At 40.5% G+C, this 21284-nt stretch overlaps 2 protein-coding genes across 5 annotated transcripts in view; one reads left to right on the top strand and one right to left on the bottom strand.

Moving 5' to 3' along the window:
• Positions 1-1057: 1057 nt before the first annotated feature.
• LOC110501293 (SPRY domain-containing protein 7) overlaps positions 1058-21284 on the bottom strand; it is a 22441-nt gene continuing 2214 nt past the window's right edge. Inside the window, exons 3-5 of the mRNA XM_021578746.2 lie at positions 8295-8461; positions 2346-2448; positions 1058-1953 (exon numbers count right to left, since the gene is read on the bottom strand). Of these exons, the coding sequence (XP_021434421.2) occupies positions 1856-1953; positions 2346-2448; positions 8295-8461 (368 nt within the window). The 3' untranslated portion in view covers positions 1058-1855. The remainder of the gene's footprint in view (positions 1954-2345; positions 2449-8294; positions 8462-21284) is intronic.
• On the top strand, positions 11990-19058 carry LOC110501292. Of its 4 annotated transcripts, none has more exons than XR_002470203.2 (8): positions 11990-12355; positions 16272-16747; positions 16840-16973; positions 17116-17210; positions 17651-17786; positions 18046-18127; positions 18251-18403; positions 18479-19058. XR_002470203.2 is itself a non-coding variant. In XM_036958574.1 (8 exons), exons 2-7 carry the CDS (start codon positions 16547-16549, stop codon positions 18295-18297), a joined length of 702 nt encoding a protein of 233 aa, XP_036814469.1. In that variant the 5' UTR covers positions 11990-12355; positions 16272-16546; the 3' UTR covers positions 18298-18403; positions 18479-19058. The 4 variants fall into 4 exon arrangements, 3 of the variants coding, with proteins under 3 accessions (XP_036814469.1, XP_021434420.2, XP_021434417.2); XM_036958574.1 differs by having other exon boundaries at positions 17105-17210; positions 18050-18127; XM_021578745.2 differs by having other exon boundaries at positions 17105-17210.

Genomic DNA, 21284 nt, shown 5'->3' with positions numbered 1-21284 from the left:
AAAGGAATAAAAGCTGAAATAAATCATTATCTCTACTATTATTCTGACATTTCACATTCTTAAAGAAAAGTGGTGATCCTAACTGACCTAAGACAGGGAATGCTTACTCTGATTAGATGTCAGGAATTGTGAAAAAAAGGAGTTTTGACTCCAGGATGCTGTCCTTCTAGGCGGAGTTGCCAAGAAAAAGGCATGTCTCAGACTGGCCAATTAAAATAAAATATTAAGATGGGCAAAATAACACAGACACTGGACAGAGTATCTCTTCTGTGAAGGGAGTAGTACACAGCGTTGTATGAGATCTTCAGTATTCTTGGCAATTTCTCGCATGAAATAGCCTTCATTTCTCAGAATGAGAATAGACTGTCAAGTTTCAGATGAAAGTTCTTTGTTTCTGGCTATGTTGAGCCTGTACTCGCACCCACAAATGCTAATGTTCCAGATATTCAACTAGTCTAAAGAAGGACAGTTTTATTGCTTCTTTAATCAGGACAACAGTTTGATTGCAAAAGGGTTTTTGCAAAAGGGATTGCATAATTGCAAAAGGGTTTTCTAATGATCAATTAGCCTTTTAAAATTATGAACTTGGATTATCTAACTGGCACGTTGTCCACTGGAACACAGGAGTGATGGTTGCTGATAATGGGCCTCTATACGCCCATGTAGATATTCCATAAAAATAAAATACATCAACCGTTTCCAGCTACAATAGTCATTTACAACATTAACAATGTCTACACTGTACTTCTGATCAATTTGATGTTATTTTAATGGACCAAAAAAATGTGGTTTTCTTTCAAAAACAAGGACATTTCTAAGTGACCCCACACTTTTGAACTGTAGTGTATATTACAAATTCCAATTTGTGGCTAACGTTCGCTAGGCTAGGGATAAGGGTTATGAGTTAGGTTAAAGGGTTTAGGTTAGGGGAAGGATTAGCTAACATGCTAAGTAGTTATATAGTAGCTAAATCTCTCCATGATGAGATTCGAACGCGCAACCTTTGGGTTGCTAGACATTTGCGGTATATTAAATAAAGTAGTCCCAAAAGAGGAAATGCTTTCAGAGACAAGTTTCTTTATTGTATTTGGTTTAATATTCAACATCTCATTAGTGCAAACAAAAATAAGCATTTAACATTTAAGACCGTTTACACGCTTCAAAGGAGGATATGCATTTATCTGACCGGTTAAATACAGTAGGGTCAGAAAATGTCACATCCCCAAATACAGCCAATGAGCAGAGCTTCGCCAGATTGCTGATATTTGGAATGCCAATCAGAGCCGTGACAAATTACTTTTAAAGACAGATCATAATTAAAATAACAAATCAAAATACATATAATTAAATCTAGAATTAGATGTAAATTATCAGGGAAACAAAACATTGAACATTAGTGTCAGCTTAACAAATAAATATAAATAAGAAAACACCTAAACATTGTTTAAACTCTCTTTTCTGAAAGAAGCAGCTCCCCTAAAAGATTGAGGCAATGCAGGATGATTATAACTGAATAAAATAAATATTGACTGACTTGATTGTCTTTCAGTTGCAAATGCACACCACACTTTGTCTACTTTATGCCATTCACTGTTGTCTGGGGATCCGTTTTCTTACTGCTCCAGTGTTGGCATCAAACAAGAGCTAAACTACCCACATTGACCCAGAACAGCATTAAAGCAGAGCGTAACCAGGACGCAACACAACACACACACACACACACACACACAAAGGGATGCTCAAACCAGTCGGAACGAAGAGGTCACAGATTTCTGCAGAGCAACAAGGAACACTTTTAGCTGAGGGTTGTGTGTGTGTGTATGTATAAAGGTCTGGAGGTATACGGAGGTGCTGCTCAGAAGATCTGCTGCTCAAACAGAATCTTCGCGAAGCCTTGCGGTGCCGTATGGTAGAAGTCACTGAACTGGCAGTCTAAGATGGCGCTGTCATCCACTAGAACAGAGGAGACATCAAATCAACATTGGTTCAGTCAGTGTTTCATGAGGGTACTTTCGCAGGCATAACTCACTGACTGCAACAACAACAACTAGTAGTGTTCAATTGCTTTTACATCGTATGCTTCCAACCAAAAAGAAGGATGTCAGTTTCAGCTATGTACGAACTGCCCTCTTGTGGCAGAAAAATACCACAACCATAAAGACAACTTTGTGGCAGATTTACTAGGCATTTGAGCCTGTTTTTTTCCACTGGGAATTAAAAGGTAGAGCATGGGTTAATATATATTATGTAAATAAAAGTTCAGAGAAACAACATTCATAAAATACAATTGTTTTATATTTGGTATTGGTGTGCATGCAGCGGTGTACACACACACACACACTCACCATAAACCACCGGGAACACGGTGCCTCTGATCCCTGAAGCTGGACAGTGCATATTCTTCCCATTCAGATAGAGATTCATCTCCACGTGGTCATATGTGATGCCCTGAGATGGAAAACATACAACTGATTAGATCAATGTTGATTGTGTTGGTCAGTTTATTCTGATTCATTTAGGCCATATCTTTAGAAGTATTTAAACATGAATACAGCTGATCAGTGATCAATTCAGTAAGAATTAGATTAGAGAACTTGTTGGTGGTCATTTCTTTGATAATCTCGCCCACCGGCCGGTTCTCTCTGTTGAGATGTCTGTTGTCCGAGCGCCTCAGAACGGGACATGACTGGAAGCCTATGGCAGGAGCAGACGAAACATCCGATTGTTTTAATTGACTGATCTCTCAGTCCATCATCATCTAGCGCAACCCTTAGAGCCTCCATCTAAGTGTACTGCATCTGGGGGCCAGTATTGTTTTTGTGTTTCCCCACCCCCCTGAAAAATAGTATTATTATAAAAATGTTTAGGAACTCAGGTCGGGCTGTCGACATCCTCTTGAAAGTTGTAATAGTAGAATATGGGTAGTGCAGCAAGTTTTCCTCTCTTGTCAGTCATTGCATACCTTATAGAGCTATTTATCAGAAATGTCCAGATCAACTAGCCCATGTCAGCTAATGTTTTTTTAGCCCATAAATTTTGTTGTAATGTTTGAGTCACTCAAAAATCACATGAATACACATTAGACATGGCAAGAAAATAAGCTTTAAAACTGCTAATGTTTCTCTGCAACCCATGACAAAAATGTGTAGAATTGCAGGAAATAAGATTTTAAACATGCAAAAGGTGTGAACAGTTTGTCATGAACAGTGCTTGTGCCCATTGTTCTGCACCACTGCCATTGGTTCGGAAAAGACTGCTTGTAATTTTTACTGGGATAGTGTTCTGCACAACCACAACATACATCATCAACTGCATTTGATGGGGTGTTTACTTTTTCTATTTGAAGACATTAGTGCACAGTGTATAACGTGTTACAGCACAGCGTCATGGCGGTGCCCTCTTTGGGTACAGCGAGCACCATCCCCCCCGCTCTCTGCTCCTTCAACCAGCCTGCTGTGGTCAGTGAGGTCGTAAATTCCTAGGGAAGACCCTGCCTCATGGCCACACAGTATAGAGATAGAGTGAAGCTTCATAGAGAACAAAGTAATTTTTTCTACCTCACAGAACTTGAGGTCTGAACAACGTTTACGTTCTGGAGAAGGTATAAAAGATGGGTGAAGAATCCAGCTACGAACTGGTCCGTTTGTCACATCTTGGGGAAGCTCATGGGAGACGGTGCTGCCACATGACCATAACGCTGTTTATGTAATAGCCTCAGATATTAGGTTTACATCTAATTGTTGTATAAGATGAATGAGTGAGTATGATACTGTTTGTACAATTGTGTAATGTGATTTTGAACTGTTTAATGAAGGAAACTCCAATTCCCTTTTGAGTTTAACTAAATCAGAGGACCGCCCATGAACCCAGTTAGGGTCAGGCATCCTGGGACAGCCCCTTTTCGGCAATTCCGAATAAAAACCCAATCTTGAGAATTCCTCAAGTAGACCATGTTTCATTATGTTATGTTCTCCATTACGAGGGGACAAAGGTTGCAGACCATTGCTGAATCTTTTTACCATACCACGCGGTTAAACTCTTAGACTATTGATACCGACAGAATAAGAACAAGTCTTTGATATTAATTACTAGTCTGTAGCTAGGAATTTTGTATCATTGAACATGAAGAACGACAACCGCCAAAACATCCATTCTACAAAAACATTAATGAATGTCGCTCTGAACTATCCCCTCTAACCACGACAGAGAGAGAGAGAGAGAGAGAGAGAGAGAGATGGACAATTCTACAAAAGAAACAAACTTTTCAACAGCGATCAAGACGACACACTGACCATAAATATATATATTGATTGCAATTGTTCCCGAATGAGTGAGTGTTCGTGTGCAAAGGATTAGCATTTCATTGTTATAATTATTAACTCTGTAGTGACTTCCCAGTCGACCCCCACTCCCCCTTTTGTCTAACAAGCCGCCATGCCGGTTTAGCCCACTAGGGCACATTCTCCTATCATTTCTTGTAACCATATTTACTTTGTTTGTTTGTTTATGCATTTCTGTGAATTACTTAGTTAGTAATAAATAAATGATTTAAGACAATTGATGTATGGATGACTCAAAGTGAAGACTGGGTTCGTGCATTTATGACGTTTGGAATGAGACCAACGTGAGGTAAACTAAATAATTAATTATTCAGAAGACTGTTGATCAGATATGAAAATATCTGAAAAGTTGTTTTAGGAAACAATAACTTTGTAATCTGAATATTTTCCTTGGTCCCCCGACTTCCTAGTTAATTACATAGTTACATGATTAATCAGTTTGATCGCGTAATACTAATTACAGAGAAACTTAGATAAAAAACTAAAAGTCTTCATTTAATGATAGTAAAGACATGACAACAGCTAGCAGAGTTACCCTGGTTATCGGTTAGCATGAACGGTGATATGCTCCTACTACCTCGGGTTCCAGGGAATTATTTTCATGGTGCACCATAACAAACACTTTTAAGCCTCAATTTGGAGCCACGCCTCAGTTATGCGTATTGCTCAAAATTGGAATGATTATGTCACTCAATAAATCCACACAGTGATGGAGTGCTGCATCAGATGACCTGGCCTCCACAATCACACAACCAATTGAGATGGTTTACGATTTTTTATTTTTTTATTTCACCAGGTAGGCCAGTTGAGAACAAGTTCTCATTTACAACTGCGACCTGGCCAAGATAAAGCAAATCAGTGCGACACAAACAACAACACAGAGTTACACATGGAATAAACAAGCGTACAGTCAATAACACAATAGAAAAAAGAAAGTCTATATACAGTGTGTGCAAATGGCGTGAGGAGGTAGGCAATAAATAGGCCATAGTAGCGAGGTAATTACAATTTAGCAGATTAACACTGGAGTGATACATGAGCAGATGATGATGTACAGGTAGAGATAGTAATGTGCAAAAACAGCAAAAAAATCAAATAAAAACAATATGGGGATGAGGTAGGTAGATTGTGTGGGCTATTTACAGATGGACTATGTACAGCTGCAGCGACCGGTTAGCTGCTCAGATGGCTGATGTTTAAAGTTGGTGAGGGAAATATTAGTCTCCAGCTTCAGCAATTTTTGCAATTCGTTCCAGTCACTGAAAACGGATGGCACTGTGATAGACTGCATCCAGTTTGCTGAGTAGAGTATTGGAAGCTATTTTGTAGATGACATCGCCGATGTCGAGGATCGGTAGGATAGTCAGTTTTAATAGGGTAAGTTTGGCGGCGTGAGTGAAGGAGGCTTTGTTGCGAAATAGAAAGCCGATTCTAGATTTGATTTTGGATTGGAGATGTTTAATATCAGTCTGGAAGGAGAGTTTACAGTCTAGCCAGACACCTAGGTATTTATAGTTGTCCACATATTCTAGGTCGGAACCGTCCAGGGTGGTGATGTTAGTCGGGCGGGCGGGTGCGGGCAGCGAACGGTTGAAAAGCGTGCATTTGGTTGTACTTGCGTTGAAGAGCAGTTGGAGGCCACGGAAGGAGTGTTGTATGGCATTGAAGCTCGTTTGGAGGTTAGTTAGCACAGTGTCCAAGGATGGGCCAGAAGTATACAGAATGGGGTCGTCTGCGTAGAGGTGGGTCAGTGAATCGCCCACAGCAAGAGCGACATCATTGATATATACAGAGAAAAGAGTCGGCTTGAGAATTTAACCCTGTGGCACCCCCATAGAGACTGCCAGAGGTCCGGACAACATGCCCTCCGATTTGACACACTGAACTCTGTCTGCAAAGTAGTTGGTGAACCAGGAGAGGCAGTCATTAGAAAAACTATTGAGTCTGCAGATAAGAATACGGTGATTGACAGAGTCGAAAGCCTTGGCCAGGTCGATGAAGACGGCTGCACAGTACTGTCTTTTATCGATGGTGGTTATGATATATATTTTAGTACCATGAGCGTGGCTGAGGTGCACCCGTGACCGGCTCGGAAGCCGGTTTACACAGCGGAGAAGGTACGGTGGGATTCAAAATGGTCAGTGATCTGTTTATTAACTTGGCTTTCGAAGACTTTAGATAGGCAGGGCATGATGGATATAGGTCTTTAACAGTTTGGGTCTAGGGTGTCATCCCCTTTGAAGAGGGGGATGACCGCGGCAGCTTTCCAATCTTTAGGGATCTCGGACGATACGAAAGAGAGGTTGAACGGGCTGGTAATAGGGGTTTCAACAATGGCAGAGGATAGTTTTAGAAAGAGAGGGTCCAGATTGTCTAGCCCAGCTGATTTTTACGGGTCCAGGTTTTGCAGCTCTTTCAGAACATCTGCTGTCTGAATTTGGGTGAAGGAGAAGCTGTTGGCCGGGGTTGGAGTAGCCAGGAGGAAGGCATGGCCAGCCGTTGAGAAATGCTGTGTTACCTAGCCTCAGTGCAGTGGGCAGCTGGGAGGATGTGCTCTTGTTCTCCACGGACTTTACAGTGTCCCAAAACTTTTTGGAGTTAGAGCTACAGGATGCGAATTTCTGCTTGAAAAAGCTAGCCTTTGCTTTCCTGACTGACTGAGTGTATTGGTTCCTGACTTCCCTGAACAGTTGCATATTGTGGGGACTATACTGTTGGAAAAGCATTCCAGATGACTACCTCATGAAGCTGGTTGAGAGAATGCCTAGAGTGTGCAGAGCTGTCATCAAGGCAAAGGGTGGCTACATTGAAGAATCTCAAATATAAAATATATTTTCATTTGTTTAATTACATGATTCCATATGTGCTATTTCATAGTTTTGATGTCTTCACTATTATTCTACAATGTAGAAAATAATACAAATAAAGAAAAACCCGTGAATGAGTAGGTGTGTCCAAACTTGACTGGTACTGTATAGCTCACTAGGTTAGGATATTTAAGCCTCCAAATATCCCCTAGTTCCAATATATCCATAATATTCAGGATTTCCTTGTGTGCATGAGGTGTATGAGGTGCATGAGGGTGACAGTTTGTAGTGCGATTTCCTTTACGGTCCATCGAGGTACTTAAAACCGTATTATAATCTCCCACCATAATAATTGAGTCATGTATGGCTTGTAAGATCGATAAATTATTATATATATTTTCAAAGAAGCGTGGATCATCATCATTTGGACTGTATAGATCAATGAGCCAAATCGGTTTATGGTCCAATAGCATATTTAAAAGGAACCACATTCCTTGCGGATCCATTTTAACAGTTTGCACATTTGGATCGAAATTATTGTTCATTAATATCATCACCCCTTTTGAGTTTCTTTGCCCATGGGTGAAATAGATCTCCCCCACCCCAGTCATTTTCCCACTCAACTTCATCTAAAAGGTGTAGAATGAGTTTCCTGTAAACACCAGATATTATATTCCTTCTCTTTTAGCTAGGTAAAGACTGATCATCTTTTCATATTATCTGCTAAGCCATCACAATTATAACTACCGGTAGTTATACTTATTTCACCACTTACCATAGAGATACAAGTTTTGATTACACTTGCCATAACATACGTTTGTAATCTTTCCATTAAGAAGTACCATGATAATGGAGTTTCCATATAGCTGTTCCATGATATTTGCACTGTTAGTTTATAGTTCTTACCTTTTGAAGTTTATTTCCCTTCATTACCTGGATGCATTATTGAGTACGTTTTTTTGCCTTTGTATCTGGAGTTGAGGACTTCCTTTTGTTTATTAGAATATAATAATATGCCTATGTTTGTCAAGTATGCCATGTGCTTTCCTTGCTTGAGTTGTTATAGCTCATGTTTATTGACACTTTATATAGACCTTGAGTGTGTTTAGTATGACTTTGTTGCGCTCCACCAAACCAGTCCACTCACCATGATGTCCCCCTCCTGTGGAAGACTGTTGGCAGGCAGGCGGTTCTTCTCCTCGTTGTTGTGGTACACCGAGCCATCATGCCTCAAGACAAGGCTGTTGATGTCCTGCCCCATGGGGACCTGGTTCAGGTTCACCTTCTGAGTGGCCACACCTATCCCCCATATACCTGCACACAGAGTTCTGAACCTTAAAAACAAGTTCCCCAACACAAACCGTACTGTGCTGCTTTTTAAACCATTTCACAAGAAATTTACAGAGGTGCAAATACAGTGCCTTCAGAAAGTATCCATACCACTTGACTTAATCCACATTTAGTGTTCCAGTCAGAATTCAAAATGGATTAAATATATTTTTTTCTCACCCATCTACACAAAATACCCCATAATGACAAACTAAATATGTTTTTACAAATATTTGCAAATGTATTTAAAATGAAATACAGAATAACATTTACATAGGTATTCACACCCTTGAATCAATACGTGTTAGAATTGTAACGGCTCTCGTTTGTAGAATGAAGAGTGGACCAAGGCGCAGCATGGTAGGCGTACAACGTCTTTTTATTGATGACACCAAAACAAAATAACAAAGACAAAAAACAAAAGCGCACAGTTCTGTAAGGCTAAGAAACTAAACAGAAAACAAGATCCCACAAAACCCAAAAGGAAAATGACAACTTATATATTATCCCCAATCAGAAACAACGATAGACAGCTGCCTCTGATTGGGAACCACACTCTGCCAAAAACAAAGAAATAGAAAACATAGACTTTCCCACCCGAGTCACACCCTGACCTAACCAAACATAGAGAATTAATAAGGTCAGGGCGTGACAATAATCACCTTTGGCAGTGATTACAGCTGTGAGTCTTTCTGGGTCTCTAAGAGCCTCTCTTCTGGGTCTCTAAGAGCTTTCCACACCTGGATTGTACAATATTTGCCCATTATTATTTTCAGAATTCTTCAAGCTCTGTCAAATTGGTTGTTGAGCTTTGATAAACAACCATTTTCAAGTCTTGCCATATATTTTCAAGTAGATTTAAGTCAAAACTGTAACTAGGCCACTTAGGAACAGTAAATGTGATCTTGGTAAGCAAATCCAGTGTATATTTGGCCTTGTGTTTTTGCTTATTGTCCTGCTGAAAAGTGAATTTGTTGGAAAGCAGACTGAAACAGGTTTTTCAATAGGATTTTGCCTGTGCTTAGCTCCATTCTGTTTTTTTTTATCCTGAAAAGCTTCCCAGTCCTTAACGATTACAAGCATACCCATAACATGAGGCAGCCACTACTATGCTTGAAAATATGGAGAGTGGTATTCTGTAATGTAATGTGTGGTATTAGACTTGCCCCAAACACAACAGTTTGTATTCAGGACCAAATGTTAATTGCTTTGCCACATTTTTTGCAGTATTATTTTCATGCCTTGTTGCAAACAGGATGCATGTTTTGGAATATTTTTGCTCTGTACAGGCTTCCTTTCCTTTTACTGTGTAAATTAGGTTAGTATTGTGGAGTAAATACAATGTTGTTGATCCATCCTCAGTTCTCCTATTACAGCCATTAAACTCTGAAACAAACGTTTCTTTAAAGTCATGGTGAAATAACTGAACGGTTTCCTTCCTCTCCGGCAACTGAGTTAGGAAGGACGCCTGTATCTTTGTAGTGACTGGGTGTATTGATACACCATCCAAAGAGTGATTAATAACTTCACCATGCATAAAGGGATATTCAAATGTCTGCTTTAAAAAAATGTTTTACTCATCTAACAATAGGTGTTCTTCTTTGGGAGGCATTGGAAAACCTCCCTGGTCTTTGTGATTGAGTCTGTGTTTGAAATTCACTGCTCGACTGAGGAACCTTACAGATACAGTGCCTTGCGAAAGTATTCGGCCCCCTTGAACTTTGCGACCTTTTGTCACATTTCACGCTTCAAACATAAAGATATAAAACTGTATTTTTTGTGAAGAATCAACAACAAGTGGGACACAATCATGAAGTGGAACGACATTTATTGGATATTTCAAACTTTTTTAACAAATCAAAAACTGAAAAATTGGGCGTGCAAAATTATTCAGCCCCCTTAAGTTAATACTTTGTAGCGCCACCTTTTGCTGCGATTACAGCTGTAAGTCGCTTGTGGTATGTCTCTATCAGTTTTGCACATCGAGAGACTGAAATTTTTTCCCATTCCTCCTTGCAAAACAGCTCGAGCTCAGTGAGGTTGGATGGAGAGCATTTGTGAACAGCAGTTTTCAGTTCTTTCCACAGATTCTCGATTGGATTCAGGTCTGGACTTTGACTTGGCCATTCTAACACCTGGATATGTTTATTTTTGAACCATTCCATTGTAGATTTTGCTTTATGTTTTGGATCATTGTCTTTTGTGTCCCACTTGTTGGTGATTCTTCACAAAAAAATACAGTTTTATATCTTTATGTTTGAAGCCTGAAATGTGACAAAAGGTCGCAAAGTTCAAGGGGGCCGAATACTTTCGCAAGGCACTGTAATTGTTTGTGTGGGGTACAGAGATGAGGTAGTCGTTACAAAATCCTGTTAAACACTATTTTTTACACACAATGACAGGGAATTTTTACTAGGATTAAATGTCAGGAATTGTGAAAAACTGAGTGTAAATGTATTTGGCTAAGGTGTATGTAAACTTCTGACTTCAACTGCAATTTCATACTATGAATTATTCATTTTTTACCCTGCATTATTTCATGTTTGGGATCTTTATTATCCACCCGCACAGTAGGTTGCGGAACGCACATGTTGTTACGAATGCCTTTATACCAAAGAAGTTGATGAACTACACTTCCTCTCCAGTTACTCTTACACACAGGTGTTCAGAGCAGGCTACAGAGCCAATTAGCACAGGTAGCCAGCCGCCTATGTCTTCTGTCTGTAACCAAGCGATGTGACATGGAATATGGCCGTGTGGGAACACTAACCATACCCTATAAAAAGGTATGTAGTCATTGAATCTTTTGTTTTTTTGAAAATGATTTCACACTGATATGAAAGATACATTCCTTATGTTTCCAAAAACGTATCGCAAGCGATGGGTGTTAATGTTTAAACACCCCCGGTCAGAAGCTACTATTGTCAATAGGTGCTAAAACAGATAGCATCTTATGAATGGGGTACATAGTACATACCCTGCCTTCTGTGCACGCACACCCACACCAAAATACATTACCTGTAGTAACTTATCTATTTTATCTCCCACACATAGACAGACACAGTGGCGACCAGTCATTCAAGGCAGATAGAGCCCCACCTGTTTAGCTTAAACAATAATTATAACTCTGTGATTTGCATGCGTGTCACGTGTCAGTTTGCAAACAATGTAAAATAAATAAATAATCATTGAGTTAATAAAGCCGTATACAAACATGGTCTCTTTTTGCTTTCTTGAGTAAGGCAGCTCCAAAATACAGGTGTTTCAGACTAGCTCAATGCTTTCTGTGGTGGTGGGGCAGCCAACTGAAAATACGGAGCATAGGGGTTGGTAATGTTCTCTTTTTGCGCCGTGATTGGCTCAGTGTTCTGTCACTCAGGGGAACACTCGCCACCGCAAAAACCTACCAGAGTTAGAAGTGCCCATCCAAGAAGGCTCAAATTCATTGGCCACAGATAAAATTATATCAATGACATCATCAGTGTTTCCTCTGCGCTCATTTACGTGTGGCGCTATGCCAGGGCTGAATCATTGCCGCTACACAAAAATAAACATCCTATTTCTACCAAACAGTTTCAATAAAGTTCTGTAAAGCACATTCGCTTTTCTTGGTAAATAGATAATCTGTCTGGGTTCAACATAGTTCTAAAGGTTATTTAGCTCTGTGAGCTGTGGCAGGCAGCCTGCAACTTAAGAAACACAGCGCGCCAGTGACCAGCGCTCTGCAGTGCGAAATACAATAACTTGAATCACTTCAGAGTGAACCTGCGCGAGAAACGGCACGCCAGGGACCAGTGCCCAACACAGAACCTTTGCGGCACGAAAGACAAATCACTTGAATCAAGTCAGAGTGCACCTACGTGAGAACCTGCAAGAAAGGTACGTTAGCAAGCCAACTAGTTAACTACATAAGCTAGTTATAACCTAAAAACTCTACTAACATAATGTAGATCTATAATATTAGTGATAGAAACATGGTTAACAAACGTTACTCGTCTAGCAAGTTAGCTAGTTAATTTGGAAGATTCAAGTGCAAGCAAGATGGCTACATTTATCGGTCCTCGATTAGATTTTTTTCCCTCATTAGTTTATTGAAATATTTCCCGCCACAGCAACGAAAGAGAAATGGGGCGCAGAGACAAGTGTCAGTTAACAACTTAGCTAGCTGTCAAATCAGCCTGAATTAAATGAAACTTTATTTAGTTAGCTAACTCTATAAAAGCTTAAGCTATCGTTTTTATAAGTTTATGGCTTACTGTACTAGACAGAGAAGAGGCAGAATCCCGGGAGTGAGGTAGGGATGCATGAGGGACAGAGTGGAGCAGAGAAGAGGAGAGAGCCAGGAGGGGAGATGGAAGGAGGAGAGAGGAGTAAGGCCTACAGCATTATGTGTAGTTTTGTAATGCTTGCTATCTGTAGTAGGTATTGCCCCAGACACCAGTAATTCCACTGAACTACACTAAATGTCTTCTAATGTAAAATATGTTTCAGATTGTGCACTAACCGTGGCTCAGTAATAACGCATTATGTCTGTTGCTGTTCACATGCTCCTTCACAAAAGCTCAAGGTGTTTTTGTTCATATTTTCTTCACTTGTTATTTAAATGTCACCTGACTTATTTCACATTGTTTTCATTTACTTGAAGATTGGCAAGAACACAAACTACATGTCACACAATAGTGGACGAAATGTTGAAGATTCTGGCTCAAGTTGTGGAGGAGCCTATCCTCCATGCCATCCAGACTAGAGGTCGACCAATTAATCGGAATGGCTGATTCATTAGGGCCGATTTCAAGTTTTCATAACAATCGGAAAACGGTATTTTTGGGCGCCGATTTCCGATTATTATTATTTTTTGTATTTATTTTTTTGAATACCTTTTATTTAACTAGGCAAATCAGCTAAAAACACATTCTTATTTTCAATGACTGCCTAGGAACTGTGGGTTAACTGCCTTGTTCAGGGGCAGAACAACAGATTTTCACCTTGTCAGCTCAGGGGTTCCAATCTTGCAACCGCACAGTTAACTAGTCCAACGCTCTAACCATTGCACTCCAACGAGTAGCCTGCCTGTTACGCGAATGTAGTAGAAGCCAAGGTAAATTGCTAGCTAGCATTAAACTTATCTTATAAAAAACAATAAATCATAATCACTAGTTATAACTACTGATCCAGTTTTGTAGGCAATATTAACCAGTTGAAATTGTGTCATTTCTCTTGCGTTCATTGCACGCAGAGTCAGGGTGTATGCAACAGTTTGGGCTGCCTGGCTCATTGCGAACTAATTTGACAGAATTTTACGTAATTATGACGTACATTGAAGGTTGTGCAATGTAACAAGAATATTTAGACATAGGGATGCCACCCGTTAGATAAAATACCGAACGGTTCCGTATTTCATTGAAATAATAAACATTTTGTTTTCGAAATGATAGTTTCCGGATTCAATCATATTAATGACCAAAGGCTCGTATTTCTGTGTGTTATTATGTTATAATTAAGTCTGATTTGATAGAGCAGTCTGACTGAGCAGCAGCAGGCCCGTAATCATTCATTCAAACAGCACTTTCGTGCGTTTTGCCAGCAGCTCTTCGCAAGCACAGCGCTGTTTATGACTTCAAGCCTATCAGCCTAATGGCTGGTGTAACCAATGTGAAATGGCTAGCTAGTTAGCTGGGTGTGCGCTAATACTGTTTCAAACATCACTCGCTTTTAGATTTGGAGTAGTTATTCCCCTTGCGCTGCAAGGGCCGCGGCTTTTGTGGAGCGATGGGTAACGATGCTTCGAGTGTGGCTGTTGTCTATGTGTTCCTGGTTCGAGCCCAGGTAGGGGCAAGGAGGGGGACAGAAGCTATACTGTTACACTGGCAATACTATAATGCCTATAAGAACATCCAATAGTCAAAGGTATATGAAATACAAATGGTATAGAGAGAAAGTCCTATAAATACTACACTGCTCAAAAAAATAAAGGGAACACTAAAATAACACGTCCTAGATCTGAATGAATGAAATATTCTTATTAAATACTTTTTTCTTTACATAGTTGAATGTGCTGACAACAAAATCACACAAAAATTATCAATGGAAATCAAATTTATCAACCCATGGAGGTTTGAATTTGGAGTCACACTCAAAATTAAAGTGGAAAACCACACTACAGGCTGATCCAACTTTGATGTAATGTCCTTAAAACAAGTCAGAATGAGGCTCAGTAGTGTGTGTGGCCTCCACGTGCCTGTATGACCTCCCTACAATGCCTGGGCATGCTCCTGATGAGGTGGCAGATGGTCTCCTGAGGGATCTCCTCCCAGACCTGGACTAAAGCATCCGCCAACTCCTGGACAGTCTGTTGGTGGATAGAGCGAGACATGATGTTCCAGATGTGCTCAATTGGATTGAGGTCTGGGGAACGGACGGGCCAGTCCATAGCATCAATGCCTTCCTCTTGCAAGAACTGCTGACACACTCCAGCCACATGAGGTCTAGCATTGTCTTGCATTAGGAGGAACCCAGGGCCAACCGCACCAGCATATGGTCTCACAAGGGGTCTGAGGATCTCATCTCGGTACCTAATGGCAGTCAGGTTACCTCTGGCGAGCACATGGAGGGCTGTGCGGCCCCCCAAAGAAATGCCACCCCACACCATGACTGACCCACCGCCAAACCGGTCATGCTGGAGGATGTTGCAGGCAGCAGAACATTCTCCACGGCATCTCCAGACTATGTCACGTCTGTCACATGCTCAGTGTGAACCTGCTTTCATCTGTGAAGAGCACAGGGCGCCAGGGGCGAATTTGCCAATCTTGGTGTTCTCTGGCAAATGCCAAACGTCCTGCACGGTGTTGGGCTATAAGCACAACCCCCACCTGTGGACGTCGGGCCCTCATACCACCCTCATGGAGTCTGTTTCTGACCGTTTGAGCAGACATACGCACATTTGTGGCCTGCTGGAGGTTATTTTGCAGGGCTCTGGCAGTGCTCCTCCTACTTCTCCTTGTACAAAGGCGGAGGTAGCGGTCCTGCTGCTGGGTTGTTGCCCTCCTACGGCCTCCTCCACGTCTCCTGATGTACTGGCCTGTCTCCTGGTAGTGCCTCCATGCTCTGGACACTACGCTGACAGACACAGCAAACCTTCTTGCCACAGCTCGCATTGATGTGCCATCCTGGATGAGCTGCACAACAGCATGTGACATCAGAGTTCCATTGTGTTGTTTAAGTGTTCCCTTTATTTTTTTGAGCAGTGTATATTAACTACAACCTAAAAACCTCTTACCTTGGAATATTGAAGTCTCATGTTAAGGAACCACCAACTTTCATATGTTCTCATGTTCTGAGCAAGGAACTTAAACGTTAGTTTTTTTTACATGGCACATATTACTTTCTTCTCCAACACTTTTAGATTTTGCATTATTTAAACCAAATTGAACATGTTTCATTATTTATTTGAGGCTAAATTGATTTTTATTTATGTTTTATATTAAAATAAGTGTTAATTCAGTATTGTATTGTTGTAATTGTCATTATTACAAATAAACAAATAAATAAATAAATAATGGGCCGATTAATCGGTATCGGCGTTGAAAAATCATAACCAGTCGACCTCTAATCCAGACATCTGTAGCCAATGGCCTGGAGCCTGATGAAACTACAAATGTGGCAACTAATAAGTACCTGGATTTTACATGTCAGGTATTATTTAAATTAGAGTTGTACAATTATTTTTAGTTGTGATATTCTACAGTCATCCATGAGTAATAATGCAATTGTGTATGGATTTTTTTACGTTTTCCAGATACATGGATCAAGAGGGACACCTTTACAACCAGTCCCTCGACCTGGTCTCAGTCGCTGATGGTAAGGCAGACACCATCGTTGCCGCCATCAAGGTGGTGCTGCACATCAAAAAGATACCAACAGAGATTGTACGACACTGATGGGGCTGCAGTGATGACTGGTATGGACACAACACAAAGTCTTAGCATTAACAATTTATTCCAAACAAATTTTCCACAGTATGTCCTGTGATACAAACAGGACAACTTAGTGGTGTGGCAAAACAGCTAAAGGATGCCTTCCTGTGGACGGTGCCTGTGGCTTGTGCTGCCCACTGCATTGCTCTGGCCTGTAAAGATCTGTGAGGTCCCCTATATGGACACTATCAAGGAGCACCTGCAGCAGCTCCATAGTTACTTTGCCAAAAGCAGTAACAAGACAGAAGTCTTGAAAGCTGCTTCAGCGACCTTGGGACTTCAGTACTTAAAAGTGAAGGTGAGATTATGCATCACATTTCTTCACTTGGCTACTCTGGTCTCGTCTTGTTTACCTACTGCATCTACACTAAAAATAAATGCATTTTGCAGGAAGTGAAAGATGTTTGCTGGCTGTCCCAGCACCTGGCCGTGGCTAATCTTCAGCGAAACCTCAGCGCAGTATTGGCTGAGGTGAACCGGTGTCCAACTGCTAAGGGCCTTGACGCTGTCTGTGCCATGTACAGGTAGGCCTACATGTATTATAGATAGTGGACTCAAAACTGTATTTGAGTGGTCGACAATGTGGCTTTTAAAACCTGTTTTCTATTGTCAATTGATGTATCATTGTGGAGTGACAAACTTTTCTAACTCTCAGATTTGTGGCAGCACTTTACCTGCAGGGGGACGTGCTGCCACGCCTGACGCGGCTTTCAAAAGTATTCCGAAAGGAGGATGTAAACTTCCTGGCCATAAAAGAGCAGGTACATTCTTTTCTATCTTCATGTTCAAACGTGCAAATGTGTCGGTTTAACAGTCACAGGACTGTATTTAAGGACTGACAATATTTAAGCACTATTTGTAACGGATGTGAACCGGCTAGCTTAGTTAGCGGTGGTGGGCGCTAAATAGCGTTTCAATCAGTGACGTCACTTGCTCTGAGACCTTGAAGTAGTTGTTCCCCTTGCTCTGCAAGGGCCGCGGCTTTTGTGGAGCGATGGGTAACGATGCTTCGAGGGTGACTGTTGTTGATGTGTGCAGAGGGTCCCTGGTTCGCGCCCGGGTATGGGCGAGGGGACGGTCTAAAGTTATACTGTTACATATTGACACTTCATTATAATAACTTCAAGCAAAACAACTTATGTTGTAGGTCCCTGTGACAATGGCATCACTCCTCGCCATAAAACATTCTGGTGATTCCCAGGGGTCATTTCTGAGCCAAGTCCACCAGGACCTCGATGACCCAATGGGTCTGGGCACATTCAACATTGAGGAGAGGGAGAGGCCCGTTGGAGAAGACCAAGACCAGAGAGCAGTTCTGGGCTCGGTTCAGAGAGGAGGTAAAAACATTTGTTTTCAAATGTTGTGATGAAAACAATGTTACATCAATTGTATTGGATAAACTAAGACAGCTATTAATCACTCATTTTCTGTTTTGTGCTGTAATTAGGTCATGAATCCATATCTTGTTGGCCTCAATGACAGCCTAGACTGGAGGTTCCAGCACCTGGAGATTCTGGGGGCCTTCAGTGTGTTGGGACCTCAGGCTGTGTTCTCTAGTGAGAAGTTAAACACCTTTAACCTGACTCTCCTCTCCAGGCAGTTCTTGCAAGCGCCAGAGGCTGCTATGCTGCAAGAGTGGCCCGCTTACAAGCAACATGTGCTAGTTGGAGCATTCAAGGTATGGCATGAGTGTGACAATCTTTTGAAGACAACATTTTAGGCCAGTGTTGCCCAACCCTTTTTCCTGTTGAACTCCCACTGTTGGCTCTTCTTTAATGTTGTACATCTCTTTGTGTTTCAGGGCTTGGACCAGCTGATGGCAAAGACAAAGCTGGCCTCGCAGTTTGATGATTGGGGACAGCTCTAGCGCCGTCTTACCCAGCTGGTAGCAATTGCACTGACTATACCAGTGTCTTCCGTTAATTGTGAGAGGGACTTCTCGGCAATGCAACAAGTAAGAATATTTAAATGTGAAAGTAGATCATCTTTGTCCCTCACCCATCTCTTATTATTATTTCTGTTATTTCAGGTCAAAACAGACTTGAGGAACAGCATCTAGCCACCTGCATGCAGCTCTTCATCAATGGCCACCCCCATCAAGGAGCTTCGAGGGAGGTCGTTGGAAATCTGTTTCCCGAAAGCCCAATAGTTTACAGCCTTTGTCAGAGCACATTATTCTATGTCAGAAATAGGTTGTCGTCAGAATCTGGAAAGAGATTTCCAACACTCTTTTGTGAGGAACATGAATTAGTGGACTAATTCATGTTCAGTCAAATGTTCCTCTGTTAATTTTGTCAAGATAAACTTTTTATTTCAGAAATGTCTCTGTTTCTTTAGATAGCTGCAGCACTCAACCTTAAATTGCATCCTGTATACCAGGTATTCCCAAACTGCGCAATGCAGTCGGGGGTACGCCAAATAAAAATGTGATTCACATTAAAAAATATATTATTTTAAAAAATTCAAACAGTACATTTATATTTTCAACAGGGATTTACATTTGGGTTCTTTTCTCGCCTGAGTAGCCTCGTTTCACTGCCCAAAATAAAGATTCAACCATCTAGTAATCAGCGAAATAACAACACAATGTCAAATACAGGTAGCCTAGTCAAATAATTAACATCCTATCACATTAACTGTTACTCTCTCGCGAGAAACCTTCACTCTTGCACAGACATTTAGAAACTAAACATGACCATTTGAAAAATAAGCCACAGGAGTTTGAGTGAGAATAAAGACAACTTTCGAGGAGTAAGACGTGAATAAAAGCAACAGATACCATTAATAAGAAGGGGCTAGAAGCGTCTTATATGGTGAGCTACCGAGTGGCTAGGACAGGCAAGCCCCATACTATTGTAGAAGACTTCATTCTTCCTGCTGCCGCAGATATGGCTGGGAAAAGGCCCCCAAAAAACAATACAGACAATGCCTTCATCAAATAACACTGTTTCACGACGCATCAGTGACATGGCAGGAGATGTTTTGAAACGATTATTGCTTTGCATACAAGCCAGTGAATTATATGCGTTACAGCTGGATGAGTCAATACGTGGCGGGCATGACACAGCTGGTATAAATCTGTTACGTTTATAAGGGGGTCAATTAAGGAAGACATAATATACGACAACTACTAGAAATAATAGAACATTATGAAACATTAAGAAGCCAGGCCTGGTATTTATAGGGGATTTTGAAAAGGCATTTGATAAATTAAGATTGAATTTTATTTATAAATGCCTGGATTTTTTTTCCAATTTCGGTGATTCTCTTGTAAAATTAGTAATGATAATGTATGGCAACACCAGGTGTAAAATAGTAAATAATGGCTACTTATCATAGTTCTGAATAGCTAAACAAGGGTGTTCGCTGTCACCATATCTATTCGTTATGGCCATGGAAATGCTAGCTAATAAAATCAGATCCAATAACAGGAGTAGAAATCCAAGGCTTAAAAACAAAGGTGTCCATGTATGCCGATGACTCAAGTCCGAACGCTAGATCCCTGCAATGTCTCATTGAAGATCTAGATAACTTTTCTGGACTCTCTGGACTAAAACCTCATTATGATAAGTGTAAAATATTATGTATTGGATCTTTAAAAAAATACAACTTTTACATTACCTTGCAGTTTACCTATAAAATGGGCTGATGGTGAAGTAGACATACTCGGTATTCATATCACAAAATATATAAATGAGCTCTCCACAATGAATTTCAATAGAAAAGTTGTAAAAATAGACAAGATCCTGCAACCATGGAGAGGTAAATATCTGTCTATTTATGGAAAAATTGCCCTGATTAACTCCTTAGTCATATCTCAGTTTACTCACTTATGGCGCTGCCTACTCCTGATGATTCGTTTTTCAAATCATATGAGAAAAACATATTTCGCTTTATCTGGGACGCTAAACCAGACTAAATAAAGCGTGCCTATCTATATAATGAATATGAATTGGGTGGGTTGAGATTATTAAATATAAAAGCACTAAACCTCTCTATAAACTTCACGTATTCAAAAGTTTAACTTGAACCCTAAATGGTTCTCAAGTAGATTACTAAGAAAAGCTCATCCATTGTTTAAAAAGGGTATTTTCTCCTTTGTGCAGATTGCCAGGTCTCATTTTCAATTTATTGAAAATGATATTTTGAAAAAAAGTCTCTTTTTCAAACAAGAATTGCAGAGCTGGCTACAATTTCAATTTCATCACCCTGAAAAGACAGAACAAATATTAAAACAAATATTATGGCTGAACTCAAATGTGCTCTTTGATAAAAATACCTGTATTTATGGGAAAGATGTTTGAAAAGGGTATTTTGATCTTAAATGATATTGTAAATTGGAATGTTAAAGTTGTGTCCCTTCATGGAGTTATCAGAATTGTACAGGAAGGTCTGCTCAATCCAAGAGTACAACCAATTGATTACAGCATTACACCAAAAATAGAGGAGGCAGGTGGCAGTGGGAAGAGGTAGGGAACTGGTCTGTCTACCCAATATAAAGGATCAAAACTGGCGGAGGAATAAAAATAGCATAAATAGGAAAGTATACCAGTTTAATTTGAGGAGCAGGATGTTGACAACTGTGCCATACAGATTGCAAAATAGTTGGGAAGAGATTTTTGATGTACAGATTCCATGGTACAGGGTGTATGAGTTGATATATAAAATGACGCAAGATTCAAGACGTCATGCTTTTCAGCTAAGATTATTATATAGAATTCTTGCCACCAGCAAAATGTTGAATATTTTGGGCATAAAATCATCAAAGCTCTGCAGATTTTGTTGTGAGGATACAGAATCAATAAACCATTTATTTTGGTATTGCCCTCAGGTTC

Source organism: Oncorhynchus mykiss, chromosome 22 (assembly GCF_013265735.2).
Source record: "Oncorhynchus mykiss isolate Arlee chromosome 22, USDA_OmykA_1.1, whole genome shotgun sequence".
NCBI classification, from domain to species: Eukaryota; Metazoa; Chordata; class Actinopteri; order Salmoniformes; family Salmonidae; genus Oncorhynchus; species Oncorhynchus mykiss.
Note: the sequence above shows the minus strand (reverse complement) of the source record. Positions and strands in the feature narration are given on the sequence as shown.

Excerpts from the sequence above, each read along its gene's own strand:
- LOC110501292 (XM_036958574.1), top strand. The coding sequence starts at position 16,547 with ATGCCTTCCTGTGGACGGTGCCTGTGGCTTGTGCTGCCCACTGCATTG. Across the intron at positions 16,974-17,104 it reads GCTGTCTGTGCCATGTACAG|ATTTGTGGCAGCACTTTACC; the intron begins GTAGGCCTACAT and ends TCTAACTCTCAG. Across the intron at positions 17,211-17,650 it reads TCCTGGCCATAAAAGAGCAG|GGGTCATTTCTGAGCCAAGT; the intron begins GTACATTCTTTT and ends GGTGATTCCCAG.